At 34.4% G+C, this 16,144-nt stretch overlaps 1 protein-coding gene across 2 annotated transcripts; it reads left to right on the plus strand.

The window, feature by feature from the left end:
• The first annotated feature begins 338 nt into the window (after window positions 1-338).
• On the plus strand, window positions 339-14,140 carry LOC128167009 (protein phosphatase 1G-like). Of its 2 annotated transcripts, none has more exons than XM_052832497.1 (10): window positions 339-578; window positions 681-750; window positions 3,802-4,020; window positions 4,614-5,404; window positions 8,306-8,457; window positions 9,553-9,676; window positions 9,914-10,148; window positions 12,630-12,759; window positions 13,143-13,236; window positions 13,852-14,140. In XM_052832497.1, the coding sequence occupies exons 1-10, from the start codon at window positions 468-470 to the stop codon at window positions 14,068-14,070; spliced, it is 2,145 nt and encodes a 714-aa protein (XP_052688457.1). In that variant the 5' UTR covers window positions 339-467; the 3' UTR covers window positions 14,071-14,140. The 2 variants fall into 2 exon arrangements, with proteins under 2 accessions (XP_052688457.1, XP_052688458.1); XM_052832498.1 differs by having other exon boundaries at window positions 3,802-3,993.
• Window positions 14,141-16,144: the final 2,004 nt, after the last annotated feature.

A 16,144-nucleotide genomic window follows, 5' to 3' on the forward strand; every position in this document is an offset into this window, starting at 1 on the left:
GGGGTCATTCACTTAAAGTAACTTGTACTATAGATTTGATTTTGGAGGGATTCTTTGATTCTGTTTTTAATTTCTCTTGTAATTTTTTTTTATTTTACCATTTTCCTGTTAACGACAAAAAGATAATTAAATCTAAAAGTTTTATTAACATATCTTTCTATTGATATCTATCACGAAAAGTTAAAGTACAAGTTAATGTTTTAATAAATATTTCACAGAATATTAAAAAAAAAAATCAACAAATCATTAATAAGTTTTAAATCAATAGTTAAGATAATATGAAATTTATTTTTTTAAAATCGTGTCACAATGAAATTATAAATTTTACGTCACGTGACCAAATCTGCACGCCGCGAAAAATGTGTAAAGATACACATGTATGATACCCTGTACATGTAATGATATAGAGCTTTATGAATGACGCGCTAATTGATTGTATTCAGGGATTTAATTAAACCCCTTTCAAGATGGGTGTGTATCTCTCTGTACCAAACACCGAGAAAATATCCATTGACAAATCCACGAAAAAGTTCAGATATGGTGCTTCCTCTATGCAGGGATGGAGGGTTTCCCAAGAGGTGAGTTCTGTACAGCATCCATGGCTCGAGTCTAAATTGTATTTATGAATGAACTGTATGGCAACTTCAAACTGATGCATCTTGGGCAATTTTATATTTTAGGATTCACATAACTGTATTGATGATTTAGATGAGAAAACAGCTTTGTTTGCAGTTTATGATGGGCATGGAGGTAAGATGTTGTACATGTATAGAAATTAACATGTTCAGTTTGATCCACCCTGTAGTAGCGCATCCTATCAAGCATTTCAGAAATGAATGGAGATTTTCATATCTTGGGTGGAAGCAATATTTCTGGAATTTAAAATTACTACCTAACATCGCAAATACAGTCGTTTGACCAGTTCCGAATAGTTCAGAAGTTAAATAGCAAAAAATTAATGAAATAAAACATGGAGGAAAAAATCAATACCTTTAATATAAACGCGTATTATTGCTTGTTTGAATTCTGCTGTAGTTTCATTTTTTGCGGTCATACATGTATTTGATATCGGTCTTAGATTATTCGACCTACTTTCGCTTTGTAATAAATCCAGGTCATTGCAACGCTAATATGCACGTAAAATCGTCTGTCGGTGCCACAAATTTTCACTTGTAACAAGATTTCTTTTTTTAAATGTAGGTTTAGTATGTATTCTGACATACCCAAAAGCAAACAGGATAAAAAATAAAATAAAAACGCAAGTGGATGCAGAATTTTATTGAGCCGTCATTTTACTAGTTCCGAATACCCAATTGTTTCCCTCTGTTTTAGGATTTAATGAAGGGATTGATTAAAACAAATACTTCTGGAATTCATTAAATGTCTTTCTCCGTCTCAAATAAATCATATTGTACCACAATAATGATAAGTGGAGGGGCTGCGACTGTATTCCGACAAGATGTTAGAAACCAGGCTAAATTATTGTTACGGTGATTTTGTCTGTCATTTCCGTGCAAATCAAACTGTCTTGTTAAGAAAATACCAATAACTGAGATGTTTGCATTAAACCTGTTAATCAACAGGTTCAATCAATAGTTTTAAGGCCGAAACTTTTTTTTATCTGCATTCCATATGTATAGGAACAGTTATGTTATTTGGAACCCATCGGCTTATTCACAACTGGTAAAATGGCTTCCCACGTAGTTTGTTAGAATAAAATTTTATTTTAAAAAAATTAAATGCAGTAATATTGCATTTATATCAGCAGGGATATGGTGTATATCGGCCAAAAAATCAGATCTAAAAATAACACCCAGGAACATTTACAGCACCTCCAAATATGTACCCTATTCGGAACTGGTCAAACGACTGTATGTGTAACGGATTGGAATAAATAATGAAGGACTAAAAGAAGATTCAAACCTGGGTCCCCTGAATCTCTATTCAAGTGCTCTAAGAACTGAGCTATCTGGCAAATGAACTGGTCTGACAGTCACATTCCTCCCCCATTAATAATCTTCGCCATTGAAGATCAGTGTCCGCAGGGCTCGACATTAACGCTTGTCCGGTACCAGTTAAAAAGATATACGGACAAATGATTATTGCTGGCCACTTGTCCGACTGGACAAGTGCGTTTTTATGTAAAGAAATCTCCAACATTTTAGAAAGAAAAGAAAGTATCTGTAGTCTCGTTATAAGTTTATCGATTAGTTATTTTGAATTTCGATCCCGAAATTAAATTGCAATGCAATTGAGTTACTCTTAATCGGGATTGAAGTTCGCTAATTACAAACAACTTTCAATATTGAACTGTAAAGGTGTGGATCTTAGTTCTTACAAAGTACCAAACACACATGTTAAGAAAAAGAAATAAAGAAAAGGTAGCAAAGATAAAGGATTATGGAAAGAAATGTAATTTATTTTAGGTTTCACTCATCATTGATATTCTATGATGACTTTCCATGTTTAGTTTAAAAAACAGCTGAGAAATCAATATAACAGAACGTTACATGTATTTTAAAACCTGATGCTAAATTTAAAATGTCTTGTAATTTGCCATGACAAAGCTACAGCTGACAAATCATGTTTAATGTTATATGGAACCAATACATTTAGGAAAGACACTTTAAGTTTCCATTTAAAAAGTCAGGTTATTAATTATAGCAAGAATAGTCAATAAATGACTTCATTTTAGTAATACAGAAGTGTAGTTAACTGGTTTCAAGTTGACAATATTTGATCTTTAATATTGAAAATTTCTTTTGGACAAGTGAAGTTGAAGTTCGGACAAGTAAATATCTTGGTCACTTGTCCGAATGGACAAGTAGGGAAAAAAGTTAATGTAGAGCCCTGACTGTCCCAGGTTCTTGCCTCTGGCGGGAGTAAGCCTGTCAGTTCCATGGGTGGGTCATGGTGCTAAATGTAACAGGATGGGAAAAATGATGATGGGCCAGATTGGGTTTCAAACACGAACCCCCTGAATATCTAGTCACTTGCTCTACCAACTGAGTTAGGCGAACGTTTTTTATTCGTTGGATTACAGATCCGCCAACCAATTTTTTTGACTCTTAGAAAAAAAATAAAATGCACTTTTCCAAATTTTTTTATACTGACCGACATAAATTAAAGGAAATACAAAAAATGAAATAAAATGACTGGTGAAAAATATCAATAAAAACCACAGAAATTGGTTTCATTCACGAAAAAATACCTTAACTTTTACACTTTCAGTTTTAAAATTGATCGGGTTTTGAATACGGACTTCTCTATCACACACGTGCCATGTTGTCTAACGGTGGTTTTTGTTTTGTCATTAAAATGGCATACTTTCACATATCTGTCATTTGCAAAAATGACATTAAACTGTTGTTTAAGACCTTGAAACAGTGTTGTCTCACACATACTGTGGGGCAAGTGGTGTCAGAAGTTCTTGAAAGTGAAAAAACCCACGTATCATGTTTGCCAGGTTTTTGGTTTGTTTTTTTTTTCGACCTACCGACCCAATTTTTTGAATAAAAAATCCGTAATCTAATTTTAAAAAAAAATTTCGCCTTATTTGGCACCAGTGATTAAACAGTAACAATTACATTTGTTATTATATAGTTGAAGTTTAATTTTCATATTACATGTATAATGAACTGTTAAATTGAAGACAAATTCCATGTGAATACTATTTGAAATATATATTGAAAAATCTCTGCTTATTCACTTATTAGAAAGTAAAACAGTTTGTATTTACACCCAAACTCTTTAAAGGCTCAAAAGATATACTAGACCAGGGTGTCTTTGATTTTTCCACAGGATCTGAAGTTGCCCAATACTGTTCACTTCATCTCCCTGATTTCATCAAACAACATCCCTTGTTCAAAGAAGGAAAACTGAAAGAGGCACTGGAAGTGGGATTTCTCGAGTTCGACCAGAAACTACTGGAGAAGGAAGCCCTGAATGAAATGAAAATTCTAGCAGGAATAGATGAAGAGGAAGATGAAGAAGGTGAAATCTCGAAAAGATTTAAACAGTGTAGGTTAAGGCACACTTTGAAATGGCTATAATGAGAAAAAATGGTCCTTTAATTCTGGTTGATTTGCATGTTCAACTTTGGAAAAGGTGACAAGTATCTTTTATGAAGCTGTAAGTTATCTATAATGAAACCAAAACGAGAATCAGTGTGCTTTGCATGTATTTAGTTATTTTGTTTATTTGGCTACTTGTTCCATAATAAAGGTTTCTTTCTTTCTTTGAGGTTTTTTTTTAGTAGTTTGTTTAAATGATGAAGAATCATTATATGTTCTTTTTCTTGGTTGTCTCATTAGATATCTTGAGCCGTAAGTACTAAGATTTATGAAATAGATTTCCATTGGTGACTTTAAAGAAATGTACAGGACAAACTGTAAAAATCTTGAATAAATTTAAATCTATAACATACATATCCAGACATGTAATCTTGGTGTCAGGGATCAGATGTTTGCATTTACTTATTCTATAATAGGAAAAGGATGATGTCTTTGACAGTAATTGTTTGTAAATATGTAGAAGTGTTAATGTTAAATAGCAAATGTCAAGTTATCATGGGTTGCTGCTGCTTCATTATATGCATATCTTTTCTTTTAAAGCGAAGGAAAGGATCAAAACAGAAGCCGATTTGTTGAGATCAGAGGCAGACATGCCTCTCGAAGATCTGTTAGCAAAGTATGAAGGACTTCCACCACCTCCTAGGCTGCTAAAAAAAAATAAAAAGAATGTGAACTCCCCCTTCTTGAAAGGAAAAAAGGAATCCAAATTTACAGCCATGGGGTCTGTGGAAACAGAGGAAGCATGCACTTCCTCTTCAGCTGTAGAGACTTCCTGGACGAGGGATAATAAGCTAGCCAATGGACACGCTGAGAATGAAAACAATATAAACAGAGAAAAGGAACAGAATGAAAGTAATCAAAAATTGAATGATCAAGCCAGTGTAAGTGAAGGTGTGAAATCTTCCGATGTTACATCTCCACAGGACAGTGTGCAACAGTGTGTATCCTCTAGTTCAGATGGACCCTGTGAATCAGGGGTATCGTCAACAATGGAAAGTGGTGACGTTAAGCAGGAAGCCTCCGAGACAGACTGTGTATCCACATCCTCATCAGCACAGTCATCAGAAAGCTTGAAATCTGAGAGTGACACTGATCCAATGGCGGACGTGAATATGTCAGATTCTACTACCACCAATGCGGAGGACAAATTGGTGAAATCCTCAGGGGTGTCAGATGAGGAAGTTCCAGAAGAGCCAAGTTCAACAAAATCTGAGGATAGTCCAGGAAAGGGTAAAGGGAAAGGGAAAGGCAAGGGAAAAGGGAAGTCATCCAGCAAATCCACCTCCGAAGATGTGTGCTCTTCCAGTTCCATGGATACCTCAGAAACAGATGTAGGTATTTTCTGAAAATTGCAAATCGGTTATGGAAAGAGCCTTTTGATATTTTGCCCGATTGAGACGGCACATAAAAAAATTTGCTCTACAAATATCATAGTCATATTTATGAGATCTAAATAAACCATTTGCACATGAAGATCTCTATTCTGGGCTGGGACAATTTAACTTAATGTTGGTAGGCCAGAATATCAATACAATACAATCAATTATCATGATTATATATTTGTTTTGTCATAACTTGTAAAAGCTTCAGAGAGCTTGTACTACAATTCATGTAAGGTAATGTATGATGTCATACTTTCTTTTTCTTGGTAATTAAATTGAGAATTATTGGAGAAAATGTTTTTGGGGGCATTGGGAATAGCACATGTACTTTTTTTTTTTTACAGGAATTAAGCTATGTCAAGAAAGAAAAAAACTAATGATATATTAATGAATGTGCTATGAAATATTGATAATGGACGATATTGTATTGATTTATGCTTAATGTTTTGATAGGCTTAGGATTGTGTTTCATGTCACCTTTTGTGTGATGTAGCTTTGTCGGATATTGGAAGAAATATCAGGAGTCGGGATAGTGTGTTATGGAGTATTAATCAATGTGTAATCTTGTGTGATTTTACTGTGCAAGCAGAAAAGGAGGCATTATAAAATAAGAAGATTTAATAGTATTGTGATGTATGATTTACAAAAAATGTAAAAAGTATTTGAAAAGGAATATGTATACCAGTTTGCACTTTTAAATTTATAAAGTGTTTCTGATTAATGTGCTGGACATGCATGTATTATGTTGGTCATTCATTGGGAATGTAAATTAAAATATCAATCGGTATATCATCTTCCATATCAGGGATAGACATTACCATTTTATTTCACATGTCCTTCGGGCAGGTAAACTGAAATTCTCACTTGCCTGAAGGGCATGTGGATTGAAATTCTCATTTGAAGAAGACAACACCAGTACACCATATTCGTTAATTTTATTTGAGTTACTCACAAATATGATGACCAAATACATTCTATTTCGTAAGCTCAGTTGCTGGATAAAACATCAATGGACTAGAATTTTTGGCATATTAAACCCAATGAACTTTTAATAACATGTCTTGTTAAATTTTTGGTGGATGCTTCTCCCCTAACAAATTACATGTATTAATGGAAAAGACTGCATGCAAAGCCATTTGAAGTGCAGTCATTGCTACTGATCAAGATAAGTTGTACGACAAATATATTTGATCTAATAAATTCTGAGCTTAAGCGAATAAGATGAAACTTCATCACGATATACAGTTTTATCAAAAGAATGTAACATGATTATGAAATTGGGGTATAATTTATTTGAACTAGCAGGGCATATAGAATTAAATTTGATAATGTGATTATTATACCCCCGCTCCGAAGGAGAGGGGGTATACTGTTTTACCCTTGTGTGTCCGTCTGTCCGTCCGTCTGTCTGTCTGTCTGTCCGTCTGTAACAAAAATTTCTGTCGCATTTATCTCAGCAACTTTTTATCGCAGATGCTTGAAATTTTAACACAGTGTTTGTTAAGGCATGCCATATCGTGGGATATATTTTTGTACCAATCGGATGTCAACTTCCTGTTAAATGACGACTTTGCTTATTTTTTAACCAAAATTTTCGTCAAAGATTTCTCAGCAACTGTTTATCGCAGATGCTTGAAATTTTTACACAGTATTTGTATAGGCATGCCATATCGTGGGATATATTTTTGTACCAATCAGACGTCAACTTCCTGTTAAATGACGACTTTGTTTATTTTTAGCCAAAATTTTCAAACAAATATCCGTCAAAGAATTCTCAGCAACTGTTTATCGCAGATGTTTGAAATTTTTACACAGTATTTGTATAGGCGTGCTATATCGTGGGATATATTTTTGTACCAATCAGACTTCAACTTCCTGTTAAATGACGACTTTGTTTATTTTTAGCCAAAATTTCAAACAAATTTTCGTCAAAGATTTCTCAGCAACTATTTATTGCAGATGCTCGAAATTTTTACACAATATTTGTATAGGCATTCCATAGGGTGGGATATATTTCTCTACCAATCGGGTGTCAACTTCCTGTTAAATGACGACTTTGTTTATTTTTAGCCAAAATTTTCAAACAAATTTTTGTCAAAGATTTCTCAGCAGCTATTTATCGCAGATGCTTGAAATTTTAACACACTATTTGTTTTGGCATGCCATATTGTGGGATATATTTTTGTATCAATCGGATGTCAACTTCCTGTTAAATAATGACTGTTTATTTTTTGCCAAAATTTTTAAACAAATTTTCGTCAAAGATTTCTCAGCAGCTATTTATCGGAGATGCTTGAAATTTTTACACAGTGTTTGTTAAGGCATGCCATATCGTGGGATATATTTTTGTACCAATCAGACGTCATCTTCCTGTTAAATGAGTACTTTGTTTATTTTAGCCAAAATTTTTGAACAAATTTTCCTCAAAGATTTCTTAGCAGCTATTTATCGCAGATGCTTGAAATTTTAACACACTATTTGTATAGGCATGCCATATTGTGGGATATATTTCTGTACCAATCGGATGCCAGCTTTCTGTTAAATGTCGACTTTGCTTATTTTGCACATTCACATCAGAGCGGGGGTATCACTAGTGAGCATTGGCTCACAGATATCTTGTTGATTAAGTGTTAATACTGGACGACTTATTTAAAATCTACACTGACGCATTACCGAGTTTCCATATGCAAAGTTGTATGCTGAAAGATTATTTTAATGGTTTTAAATTATTTTCATAAATATTTCTATTATTAAATTATTAAAGACATACATATTCTGCATTGTTGGCCAACATCATAAATATATTACTGAAATGATGATGTAAATGATTAGTTTTAAATGGCATTGCAGACAAAACTTTCCTGCTCTGTGGAAGACTCCAAGAATGAAGCTGATGGCAATGGAGCAGAGGATGAGCAGGAGGAAGATGAGGAAGGGTTTGAGAAGCAGCTAGAGGAAGACTTTGACAGTGATGAGGAGGATGAAGAAGTAGAATTTGACAGGTACATGTACTTGAATTAGCATTGTTTAAAAGGTCCCAGGCTTTGATATTGGATACTTACATGAATACTATATATACCAGGAAGTTCTAGTAAGCTAGAGTGTGATACCATTTAATGACAAACAGGGTTGGAATATTATAGCAAACAGGGTTGGAATATTATAATTTTACAAGGAAAGTTATTGCAAGTTATCTTTGTATGAAGGATAAAGAGCACAAAAGGGAATAGAAAGGTAAACGAAGACGTATGAGAAGCCAACAATTCTCTATATTGAAGACCTTCATACTTTGTGTGGGTCATAACTAAACTCATGATACCTGCTAGCTGCAGGACTGTAGCTCCCGGTCTGAAAAAATTCGGATGGACGACCTGGGAGCTACAGTGCCTCCCATAGTAAAAAACTGCAATTTACGGCGCACAAAAAATTGCGCTAAGTTTGGACTTATTAATCTTATTTACACACAAATTCTGTAAAAATAATTAGAACCATAAAATTCTTCAGCAAATTTACTACTGATATCATTACTTTACTTGCCTCAGACTTTCTCTTAAACATGATAACCGACCTCGGAAAATGAAGTATGTTAATTTACGTCGAGATCGAGAGTCGCCATTTTTAAATGTAAACAAACTTGCACCACTTTAATTGACAGGGCTGGGGATGGTGTTTAAAAGAATATCAGAGGCAAGTGAAGTGACAATATCTGTAGTAAAATGTCCGAGGAATTTTTTGGGATTAAATATTTGTACAGAATGTGATTGTAAATGAGATTAATCAGTCAAAACCTAGCGCATTTTTTTGTGCGCCGTAAATTGCAGTTTTTTACTATGGGAGGCACTGTAGCTCCCAGGTCGTCCATCCGAATTTTTTCAGACCGGGAGCTACAGTCCTGCAGCTAGATACCTGCCACCTGGCATACCAATGAAACAATGCTGTGATCCTCTAGTTTTCAGAATTGTTTACTTGATGTTAACAATACTGATTGATTATACAGAGTGATTTTGTGTTATTTATGTGTGTAAGTATAAAGTATAAAATGCTCTACATTGCTTTTGCAATGAACATGAGTTAACTTATTTTGATAATAATATTAGTGATGAAGAAGGAGAGGATGATGATGAAGATGACGATGATGATGATGAAGAGGAGGAAGAATCTGAAGAGGAAGAAGAAGCAGAGGATGAGGGTCTATTTTTTTCTGATGATGCAGCTCAAAGTGTATGCATTTTTGATTGAATTATCCTGCTGTTTTTAATGTTTTGAAAAAAATATGCATTATATCATTCTTATACATTATGCAGACATTTATTTACGTGTATGTACAATAGATACTTTTAAAGAAGGAATGTTTCTTCAGGGGGGCTTTGGATACAATATTGTCTTTATAATCAGAGTCTTATACCAAAAATATACATGTAAAATCATTCTTTTATTCTAGCTCTTTTTATTTTTCAGCCTGGCCAAGAAAGTGGTTGCACAGCAATCTTGACCTTGATTCAAAATAATCAGATCATTGTTGCCAATGTGGGAGACTCAAGGTGTGTGCTCAGTCGTGCAGGCAAAGCCATTGACCTGTCAGAGGACCACAAACCAGAGAACTCCCCGGAGAGAGAGAGGATAGTAGCAGCGGGGGGCAAGGTCACAGCTGAAGGGCGTGTCAACGGGGGACTGAATCTCTCTCGGGCTCTCGGTAAGTTGTTGTCCCCTGCATTAAATGTATTGAGAGTTTTTAGTGTTGGTTTGAAATAGTGCCATTTCTTTTTGGAGTTGATTTTAATCAACTCTCCTGTGCAGTTACTCTGGCAAACCTAAACTGAAACAGTGTTTGGACCTAGGCACAAATCATCACCGCTGACGAGACTTAGTTCTTGAAAATAATCGATAAATTCGATGTAATGTACGCTGAAGCAATTTTTTAAAGGAAACTTAATTATTTATAAATACCTTGAAAATAGTCAGATTTAAATAGTACAAACAATTTAGAAGTTTTTTGCAGTCGTATGTATTCCTACGCCAGAGTTCAATATAGTCTCGTTCAACCATCGGCTGTGTCCGTACATCTCCGACAAGCAGAGAGTCAGTCTATAGTTAGAGGTCGCCTCATCAAGATATCATGTGACCTGGTATCTCTTACTTGTCGAAGATTTACGGAGACAGCAGAGCATCTGGTTGAACGAGACTAGAGGTCATCATTGGTTAGATCCATACAATTTTTGAAATATTTCTAGTACCGATACATAGTTTGGTGAAATCAATTCTATTTTAAAATATTCATGATTCATAAGAGGTTTTCTCGAAATTCTAATCGAAAAAGTCCGAGAATTCATATTACAAAAATGTGCGTAATTCAAATACAGGTTATAAAGTAATAACATATCATTGATTTTAAGATAAATAATAATCGATAAAATCAACTCCCGTCAGTACTTCAGTACTTGGATTCTCAAATATTTTCCTTTCATTTGCGAAGATGTTATGAAAGAAATGAAAAGTTTAGGACTCATCTATAGTCTGTCCCAAGATATTGATGCAGTACATTTGGATGAATTTTAATAAAAATACACATACCTGTAAAAGAAGTGCAATTGAAATAGATGAAAGGGAAAATATCCAATATAATTTCATTCACACATTATCATTTTTCTATCATATCATGAAGAATCAGAGGAATGAAAACTAATTTCCTACAGAGATTCATATTTGGGAATGTTGACATCTTTACTCCATTCCGAAGTCACTCGAAATACCTCGCGCAATTTTTCAACATTATCATCTGGATGAAAAATGACAATAACAAACCGTCAACCATCTCAAAAATCCATAAAATGAAATACAAATTCAAAGCAGAGAAACACGGACCTCTAAAAAGATAGAGGTAGGATCAGGTGCCTAGGAGAAGTAAGCGTCCTCTGCTGACCGGTCACACCCGCCGTGCATGTCATATCGGTAAAATTGTAATTATCCGGGAAAATGTTGTAATTTGGGGAATATATCATGATCAAAATCCCCGTAGATATCACATTTTTAGTGTATATTGGCCGAATTCTGATAAGCTGGAGGGGGTGTATCATGTGAGAAATTTTTCATACTTTTGTATGAACGTCGTTTAAACCCTAAGGTATTTATAAATATCAAGTAATTTAGCAAAATGTGAATTGAGGATATCTTGGGACAAAGTATTAAAATAATAAATTTAATGATAATATTTTATGTTGAAACTGCCATAAATAAGTTTTAACTGCATAACAGTATAGATATGTTAACAGAACTGAGTTATCCAACAATGTCAATTCCTATTTACAAAGGATAAATCTAATAGCATTGTGTTTTGTTTGTAACTCAACAATTAATTGACATTCAAATGTTGGTTGCCTTACTGAACATTATTTACATTATAATGGAAAGACAAACCTTAAAAATTTTCAGAAAAAATTGTAAACAATTCTGTTGTTTGTTTTGTTGTTGTTGCTGGCTCTATCTACTTTATAAACATTTATTGCATATATTTATTTGATGTGTATTTGTATGAAAGGTTTGTGTAACGTTACTTTAAAGAAATTACATATGCACTTAGTCAGGAATTTGAAACGCAAATGGAACGGCGATATTAATATGTAATTTACCAAGATAGTTTGCATCCACGACTAAAAATATAGTGCCAGAAACTTTGTGAAGAAAAATCTTTTGTTATTAACGAATATATATGATTTAACAATTATTTTTTGTAAGTACATATCATTTCATTTAATCATACAATATTAAATATATTCAAAATGTGTGATGACGTTTATACTTGTGCTTATGTGCCATGACAAGGCTAAAGGTGTGTAAAGGAAATTGACCGTCGCAGATTTCCAATGCAATCATAGGGGGAAATATTCACAGAATGTAAATATATACATGTACATGTGTATATCTATGTACTCTATACATAATATATAGATTATTGGAACACAAGTAAAGAAATGTCAGATAGTTCCCTGACAAAATTTTTTTACTCTAATTTGCTTGATCGGATATTATTGCATGTTTATTGGTACATGTATCGCAAAAACAGCAGAATACTTTTGAAAGGGGTGTCAAATAATTTATTGTTTGATTAAGTTTATTGCATTACCAATTTGTATTCACATGATGGTGATTTTTGTACATCCTCTGTGTATTCTAACAGGTGACCACTTCTACAAAAGAAATAAAGAGAAGTCAGACAAGGAACAGATGATAACTGCGTTACCTGAAATAATGACAGAGACAATTCAGGAGGAAGACGAGTTCATGGTGCTGGCTTGTGATGGAATCTGGTAAGACAGAGCGCTTGCCAACCATCCCAGTATCTCACTCATATAGGAATTAAAGAATTGTGTCAAATGCATACAAGTAAATGGGAGAATTGATGTTGAACACTCCAAACCAGGAAAAAACCTAATCAGAAATCCCTATGAATTGTTGAAAGTCACTTGATAATATATGACAACAAAACAAACCTTTTGTATGATGATACAATTTTTTTTTTTACATTCATTTCTGATTAACGGACCTCAAAACTTTTTCTTGTAAAGAAAATGAATGCATGTACATATTTTAGTAAATTTGGTCAATAATGTCATATGTGAACACTGCCGCTAAATTGCATGTTGATAAAACCAATTAATGTATCAATTATTTTTTGCATTATGTTTAACAGGAATGCCATGACAAGCCAAGAAGTGGTGGACTTTGTCAAAGAAAAGATAAACCACCCTCCTTACACCGAGTGTCCATCCATGATATGTGAAAAGGTACGGGAGTTGACATAATAGTGTACTTGTGCATATTATTCATAGTTAAGAACACTTGCTAAAAAGCAGTATTTGACATCTAAGAAATTGATGTCTGGTGGGAAAAAAATAAAGCAATATAGTTTTGAGGAGAGGAGTTTAAGAGTCCTGAAAGTTTATGTCATCCAACATTGATATACATGTAATCATAGAAAAAGTGAATATTTAATTTACAGTTTTGACAAAGAAAATGCTTATTATTTCATAGTACATGTATTCACATTTTCCAATGTCTTTGTCCATCATAACACTTCAAATGGATTTTGTAGTTCATTTAAACACTATTAAAATGCTTTCTTTGGTGATTAATGCGGGATACGAGGGTGGCAACATTGCAGAAAAAAATACACAACCCGCGTTATAAATTTATTGTAAAAATCTATATGGTTTAAAGACACTGTAACACATGTAGCATTCCATTATGTGATATTTTTCTGTGTATTGCAACTCTTGGTTTATTCCATACATTAAAGGAATACAAAAAAGCAAGATATTCTTTTACATTAGCAAGCAACAAATAATTGATAAGAACTAAAAAAATAATTCCAAGTAAAACTTGTTAATATCTATTTGCAGCTGTTTGATTATTGTCTGGCACCCAACACCGGCGGAGATGGAACAGGATGTGACAATATGACATGTATAATTATCAACTTTAAAGACAATTTGAACAACAAAAGAAATTCCAGCACAGAGCTAGAGAACCAGCCAGAAAAGCGGCCCAGATTAGATGTGGACGAAACCACACAGGGGTTTATCCCATCCAACATGGGCGATTGTGAGGCAGATAAATAAAAACGGACGCAATTCATGTAAATCTTGTGTATTATATACACTTCCATTCATAAATGATTATATAGATTTATATTGTGTTGTTGTTTTACCTGTATAAAAATAAGAACGATGGTCTGGTGTTTGAATTTTGTACATATGAAGATTTGAACCTGAAGTTTTACCTGAAGTTTTTTTAGTAACAGGTACTTTCCACCCAAACACAGGTGTGGGCAAAAGAATGGGAAAATGCGCTATACCTCTCTTCGTCAAAGATTTCTCGGAAACTACCGATATTCATGGAAGATGGTTGAAATTTAAACACACTCTTTGTTTAGGCATACCATATGGTGGATATCATATTTGAACAAATTCGTTGACAATTAACTCCCCTTTACATGTAATTGTCGACTTCGCTTAATTTGTATATATTCACATCAGAGTGGGGTTAGCATTGGATCACGGATATCTGTTTGATCTTTGATCCCAGTGGAGAGGGTTCTCAGAGGCACCAGTCTACTACTTTGTTTAAAGCTGACATGAATTCATAAATACGCATTATTTCCCTTTTATCTCCGACTACCGCCATATTAGTTGTCGATTTCTATTGTTCTGCTCATTGCTACACATCCCCTATATAAGGCCGAAAGCACTATTCATGCTTCACCGCATTCAGGAATTTCATACACCCGAACACGTTACCTTGGACGAAAAGACTTGTAATAACGCGATTGGAACAAAAATAATATCACAACCACTGCACTGGCAAGATATATCCAATAAACGACGAAACAAGACAGACTGAAATCCAGGCGCAGACACTTCCAAAATTCCTCGATAATTGTAGACCATTTTCCTGTGTATGTTATGACATCGCACATGCGCAAACCACACACTGGCAGATCGAGCAATGTCAATTATCGCATGGATTTTAGAAACGGGAAGTTTTTGTAGGAACGGATGGAAACGTTGTTACTTTCTTGGATTTACTGTCATTTATCTACTATGTTGGATGTAGTGTCGCCGGGGTTTTCAAGAAGATGCAGACGTTATGCACTCTCAGTGACTCTGTATGAACGACACACGTGTTCGATGTGCATGCGAAGAAAGGCAGCACTGTATGCGTAAAATAATACGGATACCTTGGACATCCTTTCAAATAATAAATATATTTTGTATTTCATTGATTGTTGTTTTCTTTATTCTTTATTATTACATTTCTTTATTCTTTATTTCTACATTTTACTACAATGTGTAGTTCATGCATTTAGAAGTCCGTGCAACGAGAATGCCTCGATCGGAAAGCAACCGACCGTAACTTTCTCAACCGGTATATATACCCCAGTGGCAGTAGAGGAGCGATCGAAACTAATATGGCGACCAAATGCTTTTATGAATTCATGTCAGCTTTAATCTACAATGTAAAGGGTTTCCAGGATGTAAGGCGAACAAGACAGGTTTTGAAAGGGGAGGGGGGGGGGGCAGAATCGTCCAAAATAATCTTGACAAGCCCCCCCCCCCTCCCCCACAAAAAGACAACTCATAATCATTCATGAAAATCTTAATCCGCGTAATGTACAGTTTTATAGCTTTAATTTCACTTCAGTATTTTTACAAGCTCCCAAAAAAGTGGGAGGAAAGGGCAACTCCACGTTAATTCACTTTTTATACCCCCCCCCCCCCCCTCTTTTTGAAGAAGAGAGTGCATATTGCTTTAAATTGCTGTTGTTCGTCTGTTTTCTTGTATGTCAGTCGGTCCACTAGCACTATCCGTTTATATTCTTTGCAGATATTGCACATTTTGAAATGAAAACTTGGTCAATCTAATTAAAAATAGACCACTTCGAATCGATACGCACCTCTACGATATGCTATACAAGCTTGTATAGCGTACCGTAAAGGAGCAGATTTGAAACTCCAATTTTAATTAGATTGGAAATTTGGTATACAGATTCATCATAATAATATCTATGTCAAGTTCGATATTGGGTACGATTGAGCAATTTGACAGTTATGTCCCTTGGACATTGTAAAGTTCAGTTTCCGTTCATTTTTTTTTTCGCAGAGGTGTCCAAGGGAGGAGGGAATAAGTGTTTCA

The sequence above is a fragment of the Crassostrea angulata genome, chromosome 10 (assembly GCF_025612915.1).
Source record: "Crassostrea angulata isolate pt1a10 chromosome 10, ASM2561291v2, whole genome shotgun sequence".
NCBI classification, from domain to species: domain Eukaryota; kingdom Metazoa; phylum Mollusca; class Bivalvia; order Ostreida; family Ostreidae; genus Magallana; species Magallana angulata.